Genomic DNA, 24,000 nt, shown 5'->3' on the forward strand with positions numbered 1-24,000 from the left:
TAGCCTAGTGGTTAGAGCGTTGGACTAGTAACCGGAAGGTTGCAAGTTCAAATCCCTGAGTTGACAAGGTACAAATCTGTCGTTCTGCCCCTGAACAGGCAGTTAACCCACTGTTCCTAGGCCGTCATTGAAAATAAGAATTTGTTCTTAACTGACTTGCCTAGTAAAATAAATAAAAATCTCATGTAATTCATCCCACACGGCAGTCAAATCCACCCCTGAAATAGATGGATATGCCTCTGTTAGTCTTCGTGTGTTTGTTTTGGTTCTTGCTCTGGCATGAAATCAAATGGGTTTTCCCTCCGTTTGTTAATAACACATATCTCACATTGACATCCTTGAATTGCTCGCCTTTCTCTCAAAGCTCATATGGAGGATGAGGTTCAGAGGCAATCAAGGATTTGATGTAAAAAAGGGTCCTGGTTACTGACCCATGGCGTTCTTGTCCTTGGCATGGCGTGACAGGTTTCTGAGGAAGCCGGTGAGGGATCTCAGCTCCAGGTCATTATTGGTCCTCAGTTTGTCCAACATCACAGGAAGCATCCTCTCTTGCTCGAGAGCCACACGACACAGCACCCCCGCCCACTGAGGAGAAAAAGAGAGAAAGGTCTTTCTGCGTCAGTATTTCTCAAATTAATTACAGTACCCCCCCCCCAAAATCCCGTTTTGCTCTGTCTAAAGTAAACCCTTATGTGCAACTGATCATTGGGCTTATTTTCTTATGAGTCAATTACACCCTGTAGAAAGGCAAGGTACCCACAGGTACCTTGCTAGAGAGACACTGTCGTCGTTCTATGAATGCTGAGTGAGCTATAGAGATCACTGATGTGAGTGATGTGAGTTGCAGTTTTCATTGTCAGGTGTCCAAGTCCGGTACAAAACAAAATGACTCTGGAGCACATATCAGTGGCCTGGTCACAGAGGCTTCACAGATAGTTTGAGGAGACTGTTTATGATCCCCTAGTTTATCTGGCACAGGGGACGGGTGGTGAGTTGAGATGACTCCATAGTCTATCTGACACCGCCAGGGGACGGGTGGTGAGTTGAGATGACTCCATAGTCTATCTGGCACCGCCAGGGGACGGGTGGTGAGGTGAGATGACTCCATAGTCTATCTGGCACCGCCAGGGGACGGGTGGTGAGTTGAGATGACTCCATAGTCTATCTGGCACCGCCAGGGGACAGGTGGTGAGTTGAGATGACTCCATAGTCTATCTGGCACCGCCAGGGGACGGGTGGTGAGTTGAGATGACTCCATAGTCTATCTGGCACCGCCAGGGATGGGTGGTGAGGTGAGATGACTCCATAGTCTATCTGGCACCGCCAGGGGACGGGTGGGGAGTTGAGATGACTCCATAGTCTATCTGACACCGCCAGGGGACGGGTGGGGAGTTGAGATGACTCCATAGTCTGACACCGCCAGGGGACGGGTGGGGAGGTGAGATGACTCCATAGTCTATCTGACACCGCCAGGGGACGGGTGGGGAGTTGAGATGACTCCATAGTCTATCTGACACCGCCAGGGGACGGGTGGGGAGTTGAGATGACTCCATAGTCTATCTGACACCGCCAGGGGACGGGTGGGGAGTTGAGATGACTCCATAGTCTATCTGACACCGCCAGGGGACGGGTGGGGAGTTGAGATGACTCCATAGTCTATCTGACACCGCCAGGGGACGGGTGGGGAGTTGAGATGACTCCATAGTCTATCTGACACCGCCAGGGGACGGGTGGGGAGTTGAGATGACTCCATAGTCTATCTGACACCGCCAGGGGACGGGTGGGGAGTTGAGATGACTCCATAGTCTATCTGACACCGCCAGGGGACGGGTGGGGAGTTGAGATGACTCCATAGTCTATCTGACACCGCCAGGGGACGGGTGGGGAGTTGAGATGACTCCATAGTCTATCTGACACCGCCAGGGGACGGGTGGGGAGTTGAGATGACTCCATAGTCTATCTGACACCGCCAGGGGACGGGTGGGGAGTTGAGATGACTCCATAGTCTATCTGACACCGCCAGGGGACGGGTCGTGAGGTTTGAGATGGTGACGAGAGAAGGACCATTGGCAGTGGGAATTATAAACACTCACTCTCTTGTCTCCAGCTGTGATGTTCTGCAGGGCCCCGGCTGCAGCCTCGCGGGTGGTGAAGTTGAACTCACAGCCCTGCAGCACACGGTTATACAGCCCCACCACCTGGGGGTGCCACAGCCACTCCAGACCCTTGGGCACGCGGGCCACCTCCGTGAATGTAACCAGGTCCTGGTTCATCTTCTGTAAAAGGAGAAGGTCAGGGGTCAATGTGATGTAGGCGATGTGATACAGGACTTCCGTTTAGACACGGACAGGGTCATTCTGAAGACCATCAAGACTACGGTTCAACTGCTAAACTGACAGAAGAAGAAGAAGATTGACACTGTGATACATACATTTTTTACTTTCTTGCTCTGAGGCGTGAAGCAACCAATGGCTTCACTCCTGCTGGTGTCCTGGCCTCTGGTTGGTCCTTCCAGACGTAGCATGGCCGAGGGCGGGATCTCACTGTACAGCTGATAGGAGAGGTTCCTCATAACACACACTGCGTTCTCCACTCCCTGGACACACACACACACAAGTTGAATAGATTTTAATACCAAAGTCCAACATGTGAGGCTTTCACATGAACAAATGTACCATAGAATGTTGAGTATATATTTAATTCCCATGACGACACGTTCGACACTTGATCGAAGAAAAACACTGAAGGTACAGTTACGCGTTGTGACAATTGTTCTGCAAATACCACACGGCTAAGTAACTTTCCTACCTGTACTCCAGTCCACTGTCTGCACTCCAGTGTACTATCTGCTCTCCAGTCCACTATCTGCCCTCCAGTCCACTATCTGCACTCCAGTCCACTATCTGTACTCCAGTCCACTATCTGTACTCCAGTTTACTATCTGTACTCCAGTCCACTATCTGCACTCCAGTCCACTATCTGCACTCCAGTCCACTATCTGTACTCCAGTCCACTATCTGTACTCCAGTCCACTATCTGTACTCCAGTCCACTATCTGTACTCCAGTCCACTATCTGTACTCCAGCCACTATCTGCACTCCAGTCCACTATCTGTACTCCAGTCCACTATCTGTACTCCAGTCCACTATCTGTACTCCAGTCTACTATCTGTATTCCAGTCCACTATCTGTACTCCAGTCCACTATCTGTACTCCAGTCTACTATCTGTACTCCTATCTGTACTCCAGTCCACTATCTGTACTCCAGTCTACTATCTGTATTCCAGTCCACTATCTGTACTCCAGTCCACTATCTGTACTCCAGTCTACTATCTGTACTCCAGTTTACTATCTGTACTCCTATCTGTACTCCAGTCCACTATCTGTACTCCAGCCCACTATCTGTACTCCAGTCCACTATCTGTACTCCAGTCCACTATCTGTACTCCAGTCCACTATCTGTACTCCAGTTTACTATCTGTATGCCTATCTGTACTCCAGTGTACTATCTGTACGCCTATCTGTACTCCAGTTTACTATCTGTACTCCTATCTGTACTCCAGTTCACTATCTGTACTCCAGTCTACTATCTGTACTCCAGTTTACTATCTGTACTCCAGTTTACTATCTGTACTCCTATCTGTACTCCAGTTCACTATCTGTACTCCAGTCTACTATCTGTACTCCAGTTTACTATCTGTACTCCTATCTGTACTCCAGTCCACTATCTGTACTCCAGGCTACTATCTGTACTCCAGTGTACTATCTGTACTCCAGTCCACTATCTGTACTCCAGTTTACTATCTGTACTCCAGTCTACTATCTGTACTCCAGTTTACTATCTGTACTCCAGTCTACTATCTGTACTCCTATCTGTACTCCAGTCCACTATCTGTACTCCAGTTTACTATCTGTATGCCTATCTGTACTCCAGTGTACTATCTGTACGCCTATCTGTACTCCAGTCCACTATCTGTGTTCCAGTCCACTATCTGTACTCCAGTCCACTATCTGTACTCCAGTTTACTATCTGTACTCCTATCTGTACTCCAGTTTACTATCTGTACTCCTATCTGTACTCCAGTCCACTATCTGGACGCCTATCTGTACTCCAGTTTACTATCTGTACTCCTATCTGTACTCCAGTCCACTACGCAGCTCATTCTCACCTTCTCCTCCACCTTGCCTTCCTGTAGCGAGGCCTGGATGTATCCTACCAGGGCATCCACCAGACCGTTGGTCTCGCGCATCTGACGTCTGGTCTTCTCATTCACTGAGCTCAGGTTCCTGGGGACAGCAGGGTGAGAGGTCAGAGACGGGATAGGCAAACAGAAATCACAGAACAAAGAACTGACATCGATCAAAGACCTGACGTGTCAATGAACTGACATATCAATGAACTGAAATGGGTCAATGAACTGAAATGGGTCAATGAACTGACATGGGAAGATAGGACACTGTTGTCACATGCACTTAGACAGAGGAGGAGCTGGAACAAGAAGAAAAAGGCTGTACTATAGTGTGAAATACTGTACAATAGTGTTATATATTGTACTATACTACTATATTGCACTATAGTGTCATACTGTACAATACTATCCTATACTGTACTTTAGTGTACTGTACATTAGTGTACTATACCATCCTATACTGTCCTTTAGTGTACTGTACTATAGTGTACTATACTGTATTATAGTGTAATATACTGTACTATGATATACTGTACTATACTGTCCTACACTGCCATATACTGTACTTTAGTGTACTGTACTATACGGGACTATAGTGTAATATACTGTACTATGCTTTACTATACTGTACTATAGTGTACAATACTGTACTATACAATACTGGTGTAATATACTGTACTGTACTATCCTATAGTGTACTATATCGTACTATAGTGTACATTACTGTGCTATAGTGTACTATATTGTACTGTACTATACTATAGAATACTGTACTATCCTACAGTGTACTATATTGTACTATCCTATAGTGTACTATAGTGTACTGTACTATCTTATAGTCTACTATAGTGTACTGTACTATCCTATAGTGTACTATAGTGTACCATATTGTAATATAGTGTACTATCCTATACTTTACTATATTGTACTATAGTGTACTGTACTATACTGTACAATACTGTACTAGTTTACTGTACTATCCTATAGTGTACTATCCTATAGTATACTATTGTGTACTGTACTATCCTATAGTATACTATTGTGTACTGTACTATCCTATAGTGTACTATTGTGTACTGTACTATCCTATAGTGTACTATCCTATAGTATACTATTGTGTACTGTACTATCCTATAGTGTACTATAGTGTACTGTACTATCCTATAGTGTACTATAGTGTACTGTACTATCCTATAGTGTACTATTGTGTACTGTACTATCCTATAGTGTACTATAGTGTACTGTACTATCCTATAGTATACTATTGTGTACTGTACTATCCTATAGTATACTATTGTGTACTGTACTATCCTATAGTGTACTATAGTGTACTGTACTATCCTATAGTGTACTATAGTGTACTGTACTATCCTATAGTGTACTATCCTATACTGTACTATATTGTACTATAGTGTACTGTACTATACTGTACAATACTGTACTAGTTTTACTGTACTATCCTATAGTGTACTATCCTATAGTATACTATTGTGTACTGTACTATCCTATAGTGTACTATAGTGTACTGTACTATCCTATAGTGTACTATCCTATAGTATACTATTGTGTACTGTACTATCCTATAGTGTACTGTACTATACTGGACTATAGTGTAATATACTGTACTCTGATTTACTATACTGTACTATAGTGTAATATACTGTACTGTACTATCCTATAGTGTACTATCCTATAGTGTACTGTACTATCCTATAGTGTACTATCCTATAGTATACTATTGTGTACTGTACTATCCTATAGTGTACTATCCTATAGTGTACTGTACTATCCTATAGTGTACTATCCTATAGTATACTATTGTGTACTGTACTATCCTATAGTATACTATTGTGTACTGTACTATCCTATAGTGTACTATCCTATAGTATACTATAGTGTACTGTACTATCCTATAGTGTACTATCCTATAGTATACTATTGTGTACTGTACTATCCTATAGTATACTATTGTGTACTGTACTATCTTATAGTGTACTATAGTGTACTGTACTATCCTATAGTTTACTATTGTGTACTGTACTATCCTATAGTGTACTATCCTATAGTATACTATTGTGTACTGTACTATCCTATAGTGTACTATAGTGTACTGTACTATAGTGTATTATACTGTACTATCCTATAGTGTACTATAGTGTACTATAGTGTATTATACTGTACTATCCTATAGTGTACTATAGTGTACTATAGTGTATTATACTGTACTATCCTATAGTGTACTATAGTGTACTGTACTATCCTATAGTACACTATTGTGTACTGTACTATCCTATAGTATACTATTGTGTACTGTACTATCCTATAGTGTACTATAGTGTACCATATTGTGTACTGTACTATAGTGTTTTATACTGTACTATCCTATAGTGTACTATAGTGTATTATACTGTACTATCCTATAGTGTACTATAGTGTACTATAGTGTATTATACTGTACTATCCTATAGTGTACTGTACTATCCTATAGTGTACTATAGTGTACTATAGTGTATTATACTGTACTATCCTATAGTGTACTATAGTGTACTATAGTGTATTATACTGTACTGTCCTATACTATACTTTAGTGTACTGTACTATACTGGACTATAGTGTATTATACTGTACTATCCTATAGTGTACTATAGTGTACTATAGTGTACTGTACTATCCTATAGTGTACTATAGTGTACTGTACTATCCTATAGTGTACTATAGTGTACTGTACTATCCTATAGTGTACTATAGTGTACTGTACTATCCTATAGTGTACTATAGTGTACTGTACTATCCTATAGTGTACTATAGTGTACTGTACTATCCTATAGTGTACTATAGTGTATTATACTGTACTATCCTATAGTGTACTATAGTGTATTATACTGTACTATCCTATAGTGTACTATAGTGTACTGTACTATCCTATAGTGTACTATAGTGTACTGTACTATCCTATAGTATACTATTGTGTACTGTACTATCCTATAGTATACTATTGTGTACTGTACTATCCTATAGTGTACTATAGTGTACTGTACTATCCTATAGTGTACTATAGTGTACTATAGTGTACTGTACTATCCTATAGTGTACTATAGTGTACTGTACCTGAGACATCCGGTGGTGTTGTAGAAGATGTCAACCTCAGAGGGGCTCTGCTGGATGACCTCAGTGTCTCCACTTCCTGAGAGCGGGATCAGGATCGTCTCTGTGAGCTCAGATAGCGTCTCCTTGGCTAGTTTCTCCTTCAGGTTGTCTTTGGATGACAGGTTCCACAGAATACCTGACAGAAAACCCAATGACCAAACCTTGTATCATTACCTCTACTATTGTTCATTGTGCTCCCCTCAATTTCTTTCTGTGCTCCCCTCAAAAATTATACTTAGGAGCACATGTCAGCGTAGAGCCCTACATTGTTCAGAGTACTTTGTATCTCAAGAAAGTTGAACTTACTATACGAGTGATATGTGTTTGTCTTACCTACCTTCAGATGAATGTAAGTCGCTCTAACCTCTGGTTAGCCTAGTGGTTAGAGTGTAGAGGTGGCAGGTAGCCTAGTGGTTAGAGTGTAGAGGTGGCAGTTAGCCTAGTGGTTAGAGTGTAGAGGTGGCAGGGTAGCCTAGTGGTTAGAGTGTAGAGGCGGCAGGGTAGCCTAGTGGTTAGAGTGTAGAGGTGGCAGGTAGCCTAATGGTTAGAGTGTAGAGGTGGCAGTTAGCCTAGTGGTTAGAGTGTAGAGGTGGCAGGGTAGCCTAGTGGTTAGAGTGTAGAGGTGGCAGGGTAGTCTAGTGGTTAGAGTGTAGGGGTGGCAGGTAGTCTAGTGGTTAGAGTGTAGGGGTGGCAGGTAGCCTAGTGGTTAGAGTGTAGAGGTGACAGGTAGCCTAGTGGTTAGAGTGTAGAGGTGGCAGTTAGCCTAGTGGTTAGAGTGTAGAGGTGGCAGGGTAGCCTAGTGGTTAGAGTGTAGAGGTGGCAGGGTAGCCTAGTGGTTAGAGTGTAGAGGTGGCAGGTAGCCTAGTGGTTAGAGTGTAGAGGTGGCAGGTAGCCTAGTGGTTAGAGTGTAGAGGTGGCAGTTAGCCTAGTGGTTAGAGTGTAGAGGTGGCAGGGTAGCCTAGTGGTTAGAGTGTAGAGGTGGCAGGGTAGCCTAGTGGTTAGAGTGTAGAGGTGGCAGGGTAACCTAGTGGTTAGAGTGTAGAGGTGGCAGGGTAGCCTAGTGGTTAGAGTGTAGAGGTGGCAGGGTAGCCTAGTGGTTAGAGTGTAGAGGTGGCAGTTAGCCTAGTGGTTAGAGTGTAGAGGTGGCAGGGTAGCCTAGTGGTTAGAGTGTAGAGGTGGCAGTGTAGCCTAGTGGTTAGAGTGTAGAGGTGGCAGGGTAGCCTAGTGGTTAGAGTGTAGAGGTGGCAGGGTAGCCTAGTGGTTAGAGTGTAGAGGTGGCAGGGTAGCCTAGTGGTTAGAGTGTAGAGGTGGCAGGGTAGCCTAGTGGTTAGAGTGTAGAGGTGGCAGTTAGCCTAGTGGTTAGAGCGTTGGACTAGTAACCGGAGGGTTGCAACTTCAAATCCCGAGCTGAAAAGGTACAAATCTGTCATTCTGCCCCTGAACAAGGCAGTTAACCCACTGTTAGGCCGTCATTGAAAATAAGAATTTGTTCTTAACTGACTTGCCTAGTTAAATAAAGGTAAAAAAACAAAACAGGGGGCATTATTGAGTAGCTTGGATGAATAAGGTTCACAGAGTAAACTGCCTGCTACTCTGTCCCAGATGCTAATATATCCTATGCATATTATTAGTAGTATTGGATAGAAAACACTCTGAAGTTTCTAAAACTGTTTGAATGATGTCTGTGAGTATAACAGAACTCATATGGCAGGCAAAAACCTGAGAAAAATCCAACCAGGAAGTGGGAAATCTGAGGTTTGTAGTTTTTCAACTCTTTGCCATTCCAATATACAGTGTAAATGGGGTCATATTGCACTTCCTAATGCTTCCACTAGATGTCAACAGTCTTTAGAACTTTGTTTGAGGCTTCTACTATCAAGGGGGAATTAGAGGGGATTGAGCCAGGTCTCTGGCAGAGTGCCACAGGCTCGTGACACGTGGTCACGAGAGAGTTAGCTCTCGTTCCATTGCTTTTCTACATACAATGGAATTCTCCGGTTGGAACATTATTGAAGATTTATGATAAAAACATCCTAAAGATTTATTCTATACTTAGTTTGACATGTTTCTACGACCTGTAATAGAACTTTTTTAACTTTTCGTCCGACGTTCAGCTGGACCTGAACGCGCGTTTGGATTTGTTTACCAAACGCCCTAACAAAAGAAGCTATTTGGACATAGATTATGAACTTTATCGAACAAATCAAACATTTCTTGTGGAACTGGGATTCCTGGAAGTGCATTCTGATGAAGATCATCAAAGGTAAGTGAATATTTAGAATGCTATTTCTGACTAATGTTGACTACACAATATGGCAAACATCTTTTTGGCTGCTTTATTGTCAGAACGCTGTACTCAGATTATTGCATGGCTTGCTTTTTCCGTAACATTTTTTATTTTTTAAATCTGTCACAGCGTTTGCATTAAGGAGAAGAATATCTCGAATTCCATGTATAACACTTGTATTGTCATCAACATTTATGATGAGTATTTCTGTAAAATGATGTGGCTCTCTGCAAAATCACTGCATGTTTTAGAACTACTGAACGTAACGCGCCAATGAAAAATGAGATGTTTTTATATAAATATGCACTTTAGCGAACAAAACATACATGTAATGTGTAACATGAAGTCCTATGAGTGTCATTTGATGAAGATCATCAAAGGTTAGTGATTCATTTTATCTCTATTTGTGCTTTTTGTGACTCCTCTCTTTGGCTGGAAAAATGGCTGTGTTTTTCTGTGACTTGGTGGTGACCGAACATAATCGTTTGTGATGCTTTCACTGTAAAGCCTTTTTGAAATCAGACAATGTGGCTGGATTAACGAGAATTTTATCTTTAAAATGATGTAAAATACTTGTATGCTTGAGGAATTTTAATTATGAGATTTTTGGTGTTTTGAATTTGGCGCCCTGCACATTCACTGGCTGTTGGCGAGGCAGGACGCTACCGTCCCTCATATCCCAGAGAGGCTAAAGGACTAAAATGTAAAACGTCATACCTGTGATGTTCTTGCGTAGCTCGTCGTCATTCACCTTCAGAGCCTCTATGAGTTGTGGGATCCCTCCCCCCTCGATAAGGGCCACCTTGTTGTCCATGTTCTCGTAGATGAGGTTCCTCGTGGCGCCCGTGGCGTAGCGAGCCACCTCCTGGTTCTCACTGTTGAACAGCCTCACCAGCTCTGGGATGCCCTTATAGCGGTGCACCTAGTGATTGGAGGGAAGAACAACAGGTTTAGACTAATTTTGAATCCCAGTGACCCCTAGCCTAGCCCCTATTCCCTAGGCAATCCTGTATATCTAAAATGATTACACAGCATAGCCTAGTGGTTAGAGAGTTGGACTAGTAACCGTAAAGGTTGCAAGATCAAATCCCCGGGCTGACAAGGTACAAAATCTGTCGTACTGTTCCTAGGCCGTCATTGAAATTAATAATTTGTTCTTAACTGACTTGCCTAGTTAAATAAAGGTAAAATAATAAAGTTCATATTGCTTAAAGCTGTCCAATATTTTCAAATTTACAGGACCTTTGGCTTGATTTAGAATCCAGCATCTGTGCTTGGACTGCTGAGCAAACCTGTCACCCGGCAACAAGAGACCACACACATAAATCTCTGTTCCTGCTCTTTCACAAAACCACAGCTGAAAAAAAACACCGACAAGCACCTACAAGTTACCTGTCTGTGAAAAAAATACTTCACACCTGCTTGAAACAAAATGGTGTCCGTCACTTCAACAAGACAACATTCTTTTAGAATGACTTAGATCACATTTACTGTATGTCTGCTGAACTATGACATTAAATCAAAGATGAGGCATTTAATGTTAAGCACCTAGGCCAAGATTGACAGTTGGCACAACCGGAGCATGTCAATGTGTTGATATACCTGGAGCACGTCAGTCAATGTGTTGATATACCTGGAGCACCTCAGTCAATGTGTTGATATACCTGGAGCACCTCAGTCAATGTGTTGATATACCTGGAGCACCTCAGTCAATGTGTTGATATACCTGGAGCACCTCAGTCAATGTGTTGATATACCTGGAGCACCTCAGTCAATGTGTTGATATACCTGGAGCACGTCAGTCAATGTGTTGATATACCTGGAGCACGTCAGTCAATGTGTTGATATACCTGGAGCACCTCAGTCAATATGTTGATATACCTGGAGCACGTCAGTCAATGTGTTGATACACAATAGTTCTTATGCAACTAGCAACTTCACTTCTATTGTTCCTTATATTATGTTAATGAACATACCGAATGGGACATTGTACCAGAGAAACAGAGAATGCAGAATGAAGAGGAACTCCCTTTAGTACCTCTTTCTTGGCCTCACTGTCGCTGTAACACTCATGTTGGATAAACGCTGCTCCCAGAACCTGCAGCTCAGCATCCCCCTCTGCCAGGTACCTCACCGCCGTAGCCATGTCCAGGTTATTGATCCTGTACAATCAGAAAGATCAATCAATCAACCAACCAATCAAATGTACCTGTATTTGTAAAGCCCAGTTGACAAAGTGCTTAACAGTAAGCCAGCCCCTGGTCAGGTTAGAGAGACTGAGACAAATAATAGATTATGAATGATGGGGGATTTCGTGGTGATAACACTCTATAGCAGCGGTGTCAAAGTCAGGCCGCATTCGGTTCTTCACTGAGGGCCGCATTCGGTTCTTCACTGAGGGCCGCATTCGGTTCTTCACTGAGGGCCGCATTCGGTTCTTCACTGAGGGCCGCATTCGGTTCTTCACTGAGGGCCGCATTCGGTTCTTCACTGAGGGCCGCATTCGGTTCTTCACTGAGGGCCGCATTCGGTTCTTCACTGAGGGCCGCATTCGGTTCTTCACTGAGGGCCGCATTCGGTTCTTCACTGAGGGCCGCATTCGGTTCTTCACTGAGGGCCGCATTCGGTTCTTCACTGAGGGCCGCATTCGGTTCTTCACTGAGGGCCGCATTTGGTTCTTCACTGAGGGCAGCCTTTGGTTCTTCACTGAGGGCTGCATTTGGTTCTTCACTGAGGGCTGCATTTGGTTCTTCACTGAGGGCTGCATTTGGTTCTTCACTGAGGGCTGCATTTGGTTCTTCACTGAGGGCTGCATTTGGTTCTTCACTGAGGGCAGCCTTTGGTTCTTCACTGAGGGCTGCATTTGGTTCTTCACTGAGGGCCGCATTCGGTTCTTCACTGAGGGCCGCATTTGGTTCTTCACTGAGGGCAGCCTTTGGTTCTTCACTGAGGGCTGCATTTGGTTCTTCACTGAGGGCTGCATTTGGTTCTTCACTGAGGGCTGCATTTGGTTCTTCACTGAGGGCTGCATTTGGTTCTTCACTGAGGGCTGCATTTGGTTCTTCACTGAGGGCAGCCTTTGGTTCTTCACTGAGGGCTGCATTTGGTTCTTCACTGAGGGCCGCATTCGGTTATTGACTGTTTCCCCGCAGTAAAAAATTAGCAAAATGTTTTTCCTCTATCCATTCCTTTTTGGAATTTTCTATGCTTCCTGACTGTCTAGTTTTCGTTTCGCTAAGCCTAGTCCTGGAATGAAAAGCAATTGAGAATCACCATTGAAATAGCTGTTTAGTCTTGTCTCCGGGAAACTGCCCCTCTAGGTGGGTTGTGGTCAGTTCCATTTCAATTCCAGTCAATTCAAGAATTACACTGAAATTCCAACTCCAAGTCATCGTCAATGCTTTTCAATGAGGAACATTTGGAATTGGAATTTGATTGACTTTTTATCAAATTAGCTGGAATTTAAATGGAGTTGACCCCAAACCCCTGGTGCACGATTAGGCAAAATGAGATCATATATTGCCAGTCCAGCTGACCAATCAGGCCAACATGACATGTTTCACTCCCATGGTATAACCCTGTGCCTGTGTGAATGGTAAACTAAGCTAAAGGTAACACTCTGTGGTTTTTCCATCTGCTGTGCTAACAGCTAGGCGCCAGGCTGTTTGTGTGTGAAATGTGAAACCGGATGAAAGTCCTCTGGTGCCACACCCAAACCAGTCCTGCCACTACAGGGGCCATGTAGCAGCCAGCTCAGAATCTACAGCTCTTGGCAAAGAGACATTTGTAATCATCACAAAGACGCTGCTTTGAAAGTGCTCTATCACGAGCCAGAAAAGCAAAACAGACAAAAACTTTGGTCACACACACACACACACACCCCTGCACCGCACAATGTACACACTCAATGGATGCCAGACCTGCCCACGCACCTAGGACAACAGGTCTCTGTTCAATGGGAGTTGTCACGGGTCCTCGACTAACCAAGGTCGCTTGGAACAACAGGGAGCCACAAGAATCTACAACAAGCGCTCCAGCCACACCCTCCCTCTCCAGCGTGGGAGGAAACAGGTCCACAGGGGAAACATGTAAAGGAGGGTCTGAGGTGGTGCGTGAGAGCATCAATTCCCAACGGAACAGTCAGGTCCCTTTATCAGAAAAACAGCCGACAATGAGCCTTTTCTCTCTCAAAGATCTATGATGACCCTGCCAACACTGTCCTGCTGTCAGCCCTCACCACTGTCCTGCTGTCAGCCCTGCCACCACTGTCCTGCTGTCAGCCCTCAACAACACTGTCAGTCCTCACCAACACTGTCCTGCTGTCAGCCCTCACCACTGTCCTGCTGTCAGCCCTGCCACCACTGTCCTGCTGTCAGCCCTCAACAACACTGTCAGTCCTCACCAACACTGTCCCGCTGTCAGCCCTCACCAACACTGTCAGCCCTCACCAACACTGTCAGTCCTCACCAACACTGTCCTGCTGTCAGCCCTCACCACTGTCCTGCTGTCAGCCCTCACCACTGTCCTGCTGTCAGCCCTCACCACTGTCCCGCTGTCAGCCCTCACCACTGTCCTGCTGTCAGCCCTCACCAACACTGTCAGCCCTCACCAACACTGTCAGTCCTCACCAACACTGTCCTGCTGTCAGCCCTCACCACTGTCCTGCTGTCAGCCCTCACCACTGTCCTGCTGTCAGCCCTCACCACTGTCCCGCTGTCAGCCCTCACCACTGTCCTGCTGTCAGCCCTCACCACTGTCCTGCTGTCAGCCCTCACCACTGTCCCGCTGTCAGCCCTCACCACTGTCCTGCTGTCAGCCCTTCTACCACTGTCCTGCTGTCAGCCCTCACCACTGTCCTGCTGTCAGCCCTCACCACTGTCCTGCTGTCAGCCCTCACCACTGTCCTGCTGTCAGCCCTCACCACTGTCCTGCTGTCAGCCCTCACCACTGTCCTGCTGTCAGCCCTCACCACTGTCCCGCTGTCAGCCCTCACCACTGTCCTGCTGTCAGCCCTTCCACCACTGTCCCGCTGTCAGCCCTCAACAACACTGTCAGTCCTCACCACCACTGTCCCGCTGTCAGCCCTCAACAACACTGTCAGTCCTCACCACCACTGTCCTGCTGTCAGCCCTCAACAACACTGTCAGTCCTCACCAACACTGTCCTGCTGTCAGCCCTCACCACTGTCCTGCTGTCAGCCCTCACCACTGTCCTGCTGTCAGCCCTCACCACTGTCCCGCTGTCAGCCCTCACCACTGTCCTGCTGTCAGCCCTCACCACTGTCCTGCTGTCAGCCCTCACCACTGTCCCGCTGTCAGCCCTCACCACTGTCCTGCTGTCAGCCCTTCTACCACTGTCCTGCTGTCAGCCCTCACCACTGTCCTGCTGTCAGCCCTCACCACTGTCCTGCTGTCAGCCCTCACCACTGTCCTGCTGTCAGCCCTCACCACTGTCCTGCTGTCAGCCCTCACCACTGTCCTGCTGTCAGCCCTCACCACTGTCCCGCTGTCAGCCCTCACCACTGTCCTGCTGTCAGCCCTTCCACCACTGTCCCGCTGTCAGCCCTCAACAACACTGTCAGTCCTCACCTCCACTGTCCCGCTGTCAGCCCTCAACAACACTGTCAGTCCTCACCACCACTGTCCTGCTGTCAGCCCTCAACAACACTGTCAGTCCTCACCACCACTGTCCCGCTGTCAGCCCTCACCACTGTCCTGCTGTCAGCCCTCACCACTGTCCTGCTGTCAGCCCTCACCACTGTCCTGCTGTCAGCCCTCAACAACACTGTCAGCCCTCACCAACACTGTCAGTCCTCACCAACACTGTCCTGCTGTCAGCCCTCACCACTGTCCTGCTGTCAGCCCTCACCACTGTCCTGCTGTCAGCCCTCACCACTGTCCCGCTGTCAGCCCTCACCACTGTCCTGCTGTCAGCCCTCACCACTGTCCTGCTGTCAGCCCTCACCACTGTCCCGCTGTCAGCCCTCACCACTGTCCTGCTGTCAGCCCTCAACAACACTGTCCTGCTGTCAGCCCTCAACAACACTGTCAGTCCTCACCACCACTGTCCCGCTGTCAGCCCTCACCACTGTCCTGCTGTCAGCCCTCACCACTGTCCTGCTGTCAGCCCTCACCACTGTCCCGCTGTCAGCCCTCACCACTGTCCTGCTGTCAGCCCTCACCACTGTCCTGCTGTCAGCCCTCACCACTGTCCCGCTGTCAGCCCTCACCACTGTCCTGCTGTCAGCCCTCACCACTGTCCTGCTGTCAGCCCTCACCACTGTCCCGCTGTCAGCCCTCACCAACACTGTCAGTCCTCACCAACACTGTCCTGCTGTCAGCCCTCACCACTGTCCCGCTGTCAGCCCTCACCACTGTCCTGCTGTCAGCCCTCACCACTGCCCTGCTGTCAGCCCTCACCACTGTCCTGCTGTCAGCCCTCACCACTGTCCTGCTGTCAGTCCTCACCACTGTCCCGCTGTCAGCCCTCACCACTGTCCTGCTGTCAGCCCTCACCACTGTCCCGCTGTCAGCCCTCACCACTGTCCTGCTGTCAGCCCTCACCACTGTCCTGCTGTCAGCCCTCACCACTGTCCCGCTGTCAGCCCTCACCAACACTGTCAGTCCTCACCAACACTGTCCTGCTGTCAGCCCTCACCACTGTCCCGCTGTCAGCCCTCACCACTGTCCTGCTGTCAGCCCTCACCACTGTCCTGCTGTCAGCCCTCACCACTGTCCCGCTGTCAGCCCTCACCACTGTCCTGCTGTCAGCCCTCACCACTGTCCCGCTGTCAGCCCTCACCGACACTGTCAGTCCTCACCAACACTGTCCTGCTGTCAGCCCTCACCACTGTCCCGCTGTCAGCCCTCACCAACACTGTCAGTCCTCACCAACACTGTCCTGCTGTCAGCCCTCACCACTGTCCCGCTGTCAGCCCTCACCACTGTCCCGCTGTCAGCCCTCACCAACACTGTCAGTCCTCACCAACACTGTCCTGCTGTCAGCCCTCACCACTGTCCCGCTGTCAGCCCTCAACAACACTGTCCTGCTGTCAGCCCTCACCACTGTCCCGCTGTCATCCCTCACCAACACTGTCAGTCCTCACCACCACTGTCCTGCTGTCAGCCCTCACCACCACTGTCCCGCTGTCAGTCCTCACCACTGTCCCGCTGTCAGCCCTCACCACTGTCCCGCTGTCAGCCCTCACCAACACTGTCCCGCTGTCAGCCCTCACCACCACTGTCCCGCTGTCAGCCCTCACCACTGTCCCGCTGTCAGCCCTCACCACTGTCCCGTTGTCAGTCCTCACCACTGTCCCGCTGTCAGTCCTCACCACTGTCCCGTTGTCAGCCCTCACCAACACTGTCCCGCTGTCAGTCCTCACCACTGTCCCGTTGTCAGCCCTCACCACTGTCCCGCTGTCAGCCCTCACCACTGTCAGCCCTCACCACTGTCCCGTTGTCAGTCCTCACCACTGTCCTGTTGTCAGTCCTCAACAACACTGTCAGCCCTCACCAACACTGTCCTGCTGTCAGCCCTCACCAACACTGTCCTGCTGTCAGCCCTCACCAACACTGTCCTGCTGTCAGCCCTCACCACTGTCCCGCTGTCAGCCCTCAACAACACTGTCCTGCTGTCAGCCCTCACCACTGTCCCGCTGTCAGCCCTCACCAACACTGTCAGTCCTCACCACCACTGTCCTGCTGTCAGCCCTCACCACCACTGTCCCGCTGTCAGTCCTCACCACTGTCCCACTGTCAGCCCTCACCACTGTCCCGCTGTCAGCCCTCACCAACACTGTCCCGCTGTCAGCCCTCACCACCACTGTCCCGCTGTCAGCCCTCACCACTGTCCCGCTGTCAGCCCTCACCACTGTCCCGTTGTCAGTCCTCACCACTGTCCCGCTGTCAGTCCTCACCACTGTCCCGTTGTCAGCCCTCACCAACACTGTCCCGCTGTCAGTCCTCACCACTGTCCCGTTGTCAGCCCTCACCACTGTCCCGCTGTCAGCCCTCACCACTGTCCCGCTGTCAGCCCTCACCACTGTCCCGTTGTCAGTCCTCACCACTGTCCCGTTGTCAGTCCTCACCACTGTCCCGCTGTCAGCCCTCACCACTGTCCCGTTGTCAGCCCTCACCACTGTCCCGTTGTCAGTCCTCACCACTGTCCCGCTGTCAGCCCTCACCAACACTGTCCCGCTGTCAGCCCTCACCAACACTGTCCCGCTGTCAGCCCTCACCACTGTCCCGTTGTCAGTCCTCACCACTGTCCCGCTGTCAGTCCTCACCACTGTCCCACTGTCAGCCCTCACCAACACTGTCCCACTGTCAGCCCTCACCAACACTGTCCCACTGTCAGCCCTCACCAACACTGTCCCGCTGTCAGTCCTCACCAACACTGTCCCGCTGTCAGCCCTCATCAACACTGTCCCACTGTCAGCCCTCACCAACACTGTCCCACTGTCAGCCCTCACCAACACTGTCCCACTGTCAGCCCTCACCAACACTGTCCCACTGTCAGCCCTCACCAACACTGTCCCGCTGTCAGTCCTCACCAACACTGTCCCGCTGTCAGCCCTCACCACCACTGTCCCGCTGTCAGCCCTCACCACTGTCCCGCTGTCAGCCCTCACCACTGTCCCGCTGTCAGCCCTCACCACTGTCCCACTGTCAGCCCTCACCACTGTCCCGCTGTCAGCCCTCACCACTGTCCCACTGTCAGCCCTCACCAACACTGTCCCGCTGTCAGCCCTCACCAACACTGTCCCACTGTCAGCCCTCACCAACACTGTCAGTCCTCACCAACACTGTCAGTCCTCACCAACACTGTCAGTCCTCACCAACACTGTCAGCCCTTACCAACACTGTCCCGCTGTCAGTCCTCACCAACACTGTCAGTCCTCACCAACACTGTCAGTCCTCACCAACACTGTCAGTCCTCACCAACATTGTCCCGCTGTCAGTCCTCACCAACACTGTCCCACTGTCAGCCCTCACCAACACTGTCCTGCTGTCAGTCCTCACCAACACTGTCCCGCTGTCAGCCCTCACCAACACTGTCCCGCTGTCAGTCCTCACCAACACTGTCCCGCTGTCAGTCCTCACCAACACTGTCCCGCTGTCAGTCCTCACCAACACTGTCCCACTGTCAGTCCTCACCAACACTGTCCCACTGTCAGCCCTCACCAACACTGTCCTGCTGTCAGTCCTCACCAACACTGTCCCGCTGTCAGCCCTCACCAACACTGTCCCGCTGTCAATCCTCACCAACACTGTCCTGCTGTCAGTCCTCACCAACACTGTCCTGCTGTCAGTCCTCACCAACACTGTCCCGCTGTCAGCCCTCACCAACACTGTCCCGCTGTCAGCCCTCACCAACACTGTCCCGCTGTCAGCCCTCACCAACACTGTCCCGCTGTCAGCCCTCACCAACACTGTCCCACTGTCAGTCCTCACCACTGTCAGTCCTCACCACTGTCCCACTGTCAGCCCTCAACAACACTGTCAGTCCTCACCAACACTGTCAGTCCTCACCAACACTGTCAGTCCTCACCAACACTGTCAGCCCTCACCACTGTCCCACTGTCAGTCCTCACCACTGTCAGTCCTCACCACTGTCCCACTGTCAGCCCTCAACAACACTGTCAGTCCTCACCAACACTGTCAGTCCTCACCAACACTGTCAGTCCTCACCAACACTGTCAGCCCTTACCAACACTGTCCCGCTGTCAGTCCTCACCAACACTGTCAGTCCTCACCAACACTGTCAGTCCTCACCAACACTGTCAGTCCTCACCAACACTGTCCCGCTGTCAGTCCTCACCAACACTGTCCTGCTGTCAGTCCTCACCAACACTGTCCCGCTGTCGGTCCTCACCAACACTGTCCCACTGTCAGCCCTCACCAACACTGTCCCACTGTCAGTCCTCACCAACACTGTCCCACTGTCAGTCCTCACCACCACTGTCAGTCCTCACCAACACTGTCCCACCACTGTCAGTCCTCACCACCACTGTCAGTCCTCACCACCACTGTCAGTCCTCACCAACACTGTCCCACTGTCAGTCCTCACCACCACTGTCAGTCCTCACCACCACTGTCAGTCCTCACCACCACTGTCAGTCCTCCCCACCACTGTCGGTCCTCCCCACCACTGTCAGTCCTCCCCACCACTGTCGGTCCTCCCCACCACTGTCAGTCCTCCCCACCACTGTCGGTCCTCCCCACCACTGTCGGTCCTCCCCACCACTATCAGTCCTCCCCACCACTGTCGGTCCTCCCCACCACTGTCGGTCCTCCCCACCACTATCGGTCCTCCCCACCACTATCAGTCCTCCCCACCACTATCGGTCCTCCCCACCACTGTCGGTCCTCCCCACCACTGTCGGTCCTCCCCACCACTGTCGGTCCTCCCCACCACTGTCGGTCCTCCCCACCACTGTCGGTCCTCCCCACCACTGTCGGTCCTCCCCACCACTGTCGGTCCTCCCCACCACTATCGGTCCTCCCCACCACTGTCGGTCCTCCCCACCACTGTCGGTCCTCCCCACCACTATCGGTCCTCCCCACCACTGTCGGTCCTCCCCACCACTGTCGGTCCTCCCCACCACTATCGGTCCTCCCCACCACTGTCGGTCCTCCCCACCACTGTCGGTCCTCCCCACCACTGTCGGTCCTCCCCACCACTGTCGGTCCTCCCCACCACTGTCGGTCCTCCCCACCACTGTCGGTCCTCCCCCCCACCACTGTCGGTCCTCCCCACCACTGTCGGTCCTCCCCACCACTGTCGGTCCTCCCCACCACTGTCCCACTGTCGATCCTCCCCACCACTATCGGTCCTCCCCACCACTGTCGGTCCTCCCCACCACTGTCAGTCCTCACCACCACTGTCCCGCTGTCAGTGCTCACCAGCACATGCTGGCCTGCCAACAACAGGAGAAAATGCCTGAGCACTGTGTATTGTGCCAAAAGCTCCAGGTAATTACCACCTGCTCCCTGGACTCCACTACCAGGTTGAAACTACATAGGCTCCACGACTTTGGTGAAAGTGCGAGGCGACAGGGAAAGCCCAAAAAGGGAGGACCAGAAACTCATCGGCTACAGTCTCAAAATGGAACCTCAGGAACTTCCTGTAAGGAGATACATGGCCACGTGAAAGTATGTGTCCTTCAGGTCGATGGAGGTGAACCAATAGTGAGCAAATTCTGAATTTGTAGACCTCGAAGTGTTTGCTTAGTGCACGCAGGTCTAAAATGGATGAAAATTCCCAGGACTTCTGGGAACCAGGAAATACCAGCTGTACCATCCGTCCTGGACCCCTGACATAGGAACCACACTGACAGAAACACAACGAATGGTGGTAGCCTGTACCCCGACGTCAGCGTTAGCATAATCCAGGGCAACACTGCACATGTGCACCATTTGTCGACATAGACAGCAAGTGTCCCGTAAAGTGTCATCTGGATGGGTAGAACAAAACCTTGTAAACTGGGAGAATTATGTGTATATATAGAATTATTAGCTCTAAAACAGCGATACTACGGTACCGCCACTGTGAAAAGATAACCTCTTTGGACTTAAAGTTATGCTTCACTGTCCCCTATGTGCACCATGTCATTGTTCTCTCTCTCTGCTGTGTCCACTGAGCTGTTTGGGCCCGCCCTGCAATCTCATTGGATAACGCTGGGCAGGCCTCTTGCTAGCTGTCCCTCAAATGCTAGGGGCAGAAGCTCATTGGCTAGAACTCAAATTGCTAGGGGACTGAGCCACGTGGAGGTAAATGGAAGGAAATGGAGTGGCACAACTTCAAGAAAACAGACTCTTTCAAACTAGGGATTCCGTGGCTAATTGCGGTAAGACAGTAATTATGCTCATAGATTAGGCTTGTATGACACAACCAGCCCAAACCGGGAGGTTTAAAAAATACTTTCAAAGTACCGGAGTATGTATTAACATACTGCTGTAACGAAATGTCCACAAGAAACACAGTAGTAGTCCAATATGTAACTATAGTGTCTCTATCTTTACGACAGTCTCTACCTGGTCTTTTGGATGGACGGAGCAGGTTCACTCTGTGGTTTTCTATAGTCAATATAATGTTCAACCCTGCTTCAAGACAAATACCAACCCAAATGTCACATATTCTAACGCACACATTCTAATGCACACATTCTAATGCACACATTCTAACGCACACATTCTAATGCACACATTCTAATGCACACATTCTAATGCACACATTCTAATGCACATATTTTAATTCAGACATTCTAATGCACACATTTTAATTCACACATTCTATCGCACACATTCTATCGCACACATTCTATAGCACACATTCTAACGCACACATTCTATCGCACACATTCTAACACACACATTTTAATGTACACATTTTACTTCACATATTCTAACACACACACATTCTAACGCACACATTTTAATGTACACATTTTAATGTACACATTTTACTTCACACATTCTAAATCACACATTTTAACACACATTCTAAATCACACATTTTAACACACATTCTAAAGCACACATTTTAACACACACATTTAAAAGAAATCTGCTTTCCCTGAGGCTTGTGTATTTTGATTGACCAGTTCCTTAAAGGAATGTGTGGTAAGAATGTTCACACTATATTTCAACTTGTTCAGTATTATTACACCCGGGATTGGTTGACCACACTGTATCATCTGAGACTTTAAACCTCGCTGACCTAACCGCTACATTTAAGAAGTATCAGATATCACTGTGTATTAGTGGTGAGTTAGTTGGGGAGTTTAGCCCGTGTGGGTGAGATTGGGAGTTAACTTGAGAAACTAACGACTTTCCTATTCAGGCATAATCCCAAAATAATATATATATATATATATATGCCATTTAGCTGACGCTTTTATCCAAAGCGACTTACAGTCATGTGTGCATACATTCTACCTATGGGTAGTCCCGGGAATCGAACCCACTACCCTGGCGTTACAAGCGCCATGCTCTACCAACTGAGCTACAGAAGGACCACAATAACAATCACGATCACGGTAGGTAGTGTTTACAAAACATGCGCTTAGAGGTTATGTGTTTCCATGCACTGCTACACGCATCGTGTCACAACAGATTGTCCTCTATGGCTCCGATGGTAAGAACATGGCCCTATTCACGCAGGGGACAAACTCACTGACCCTTTATTATATCTACACTTAATACCCTGACTAGAGTATCTTTTGTATGTTTTATTTTATACCTTTATTGAACTAGGCAAGTCAGTTAAGAACAAATTCTTATTTTCAGTGACAGCCTAGGAACAGTGGGTTAACTGGTCTAGGAACAGTGGGCTAACTGGTCTAGGAACAGTGGGTTAACTGGCTGTTCAGGGAGAATGACAGATTTGTGCCTTGTCAGCTCGGGGGTTTGAACTTGCAACCTTCCGGTTACTAGTCCAACGCTCTAACCACTAGGCTACCTGCCACCTCTACACTCTAACCACTAGGCTACCTGCCACCTCTACACTCTAACCACTACCCTGCCGCCATGTATTTGAGTGCTGAGGTTGTATGTAGATGTTGTATGCACTCACTGCACTGTAGGTCTCTGTGTTTGCATAATAGTGTCTGCTAAGTGGCATATATTGGTACAGTATTATATTTAAGCAATAAGGCACCTTGGGGGTGTGGTATATTGGCTAACATACCACAGCTAAGAGCTGTTTTTAAGCACGACGCATCGCGCTCTTAGCCGTGGTATATTGGCCATATACCACAAACCCCAGAGGTGCCTTATTGCTATTATAGAAAATTCAGGCCTACCTGTCACAAGAAAAAAAGTTACCATGATGAGATGATAGGTCTACATACGTACATTGTGTACTGTCCTCCACCCCGAGATGGGCCGCCTGTCCCCACCCCTGAGATGGGCCGCCTGTCCCCACCCCTGAGATGGGCCGTCTGTCCCCACCCTGAGATGGGCAGTCTGTCCCCACCCCGAGATGGGCCGTCTGTCCCCACCCTGAGATGGGCCGTCTGTCCCCACCCTGAGATGGGCCGTCTGTCCCCACCCTGAGATGGGCCCTGGCCTCCCCACCCCTGAGATCCCCACCCCTGAGATGGGCCGTCTGTCCCCACCCTGAGATGGGCCGTCTGTCCCCACCCTGAGATGGGCCGTCTGTCCCCACCCTGAGATGGGCCGTCTGTCCCCACCCTGAGATGGGCCGTCTGTCCCCACCCCTGAGATGGGCCGTCTGTGGGCCCCCCCACCCTGAGATGGGCCGTGTGGGCCGTCTGTCCCCCCACCCTGAGATGGGCCGTCTGTCCCCACCCTGAGATGGGCAGTCTGTCCCCACCCTGAGATGGGCCGTCTGTCCCCACCCTGAGATGGGC

General features: G+C 49.0%; 1 protein-coding gene and 1 long non-coding RNA gene across 8 annotated transcripts in view; one reads left to right on the forward strand and one right to left on the reverse strand.

The window, feature by feature from the left end:
• LOC118372666 (plakophilin-3-like) overlaps positions 1–24,000 on the reverse strand; it is a 75,943-nt gene that overhangs the window by 17,526 nt on the left and 34,417 nt on the right. For all 3 annotated transcript variants that reach the window (XR_008080950.1, XM_052480962.1, XM_052480963.1), the window contains 7 exons: positions 11,662–11,785; positions 10,341–10,545; positions 7,298–7,472; positions 4,169–4,286; positions 2,432–2,596; positions 2,094–2,276; positions 432–585 (listed from right to left, as the gene is read on the reverse strand). Coding sequence is in view for 2 of the 3 variants with exons in the window: in XM_052480962.1 (XP_052336922.1) it covers positions 432–585; positions 2,094–2,276; positions 2,432–2,596; positions 4,169–4,286; positions 7,298–7,472; positions 10,341–10,545; positions 11,662–11,785 (1,124 nt within the window). In the remaining variant the exon portion in view is untranslated. The remainder of the gene's footprint in view (positions 1–431; positions 586–2,093; positions 2,277–2,431; positions 2,597–4,168; positions 4,287–7,297; positions 7,473–10,340; positions 10,546–11,661; positions 11,786–24,000) is intronic.
• Positions 7,479–10,333, forward strand: LOC127912137 (uncharacterized). 5 transcript variants are annotated; one of them, XR_008080985.1, is made up of 4 exons: positions 7,479–7,795; positions 7,894–7,998; positions 8,063–8,651; positions 8,684–10,333. It is a non-coding gene; the product is annotated as an uncharacterized LOC127912137 (long non-coding RNA). The 5 variants fall into 5 exon arrangements; XR_008080988.1 differs by having other exon boundaries at positions 8,063–8,618; XR_008080986.1 differs by having other exon boundaries at positions 8,063–8,511; positions 8,545–10,333.

This window comes from Oncorhynchus keta, chromosome 26 (assembly GCF_023373465.1).
Source record: "Oncorhynchus keta strain PuntledgeMale-10-30-2019 chromosome 26, Oket_V2, whole genome shotgun sequence".
Taxonomy (NCBI): Eukaryota; Metazoa; Chordata; class Actinopteri; order Salmoniformes; family Salmonidae; genus Oncorhynchus; species Oncorhynchus keta.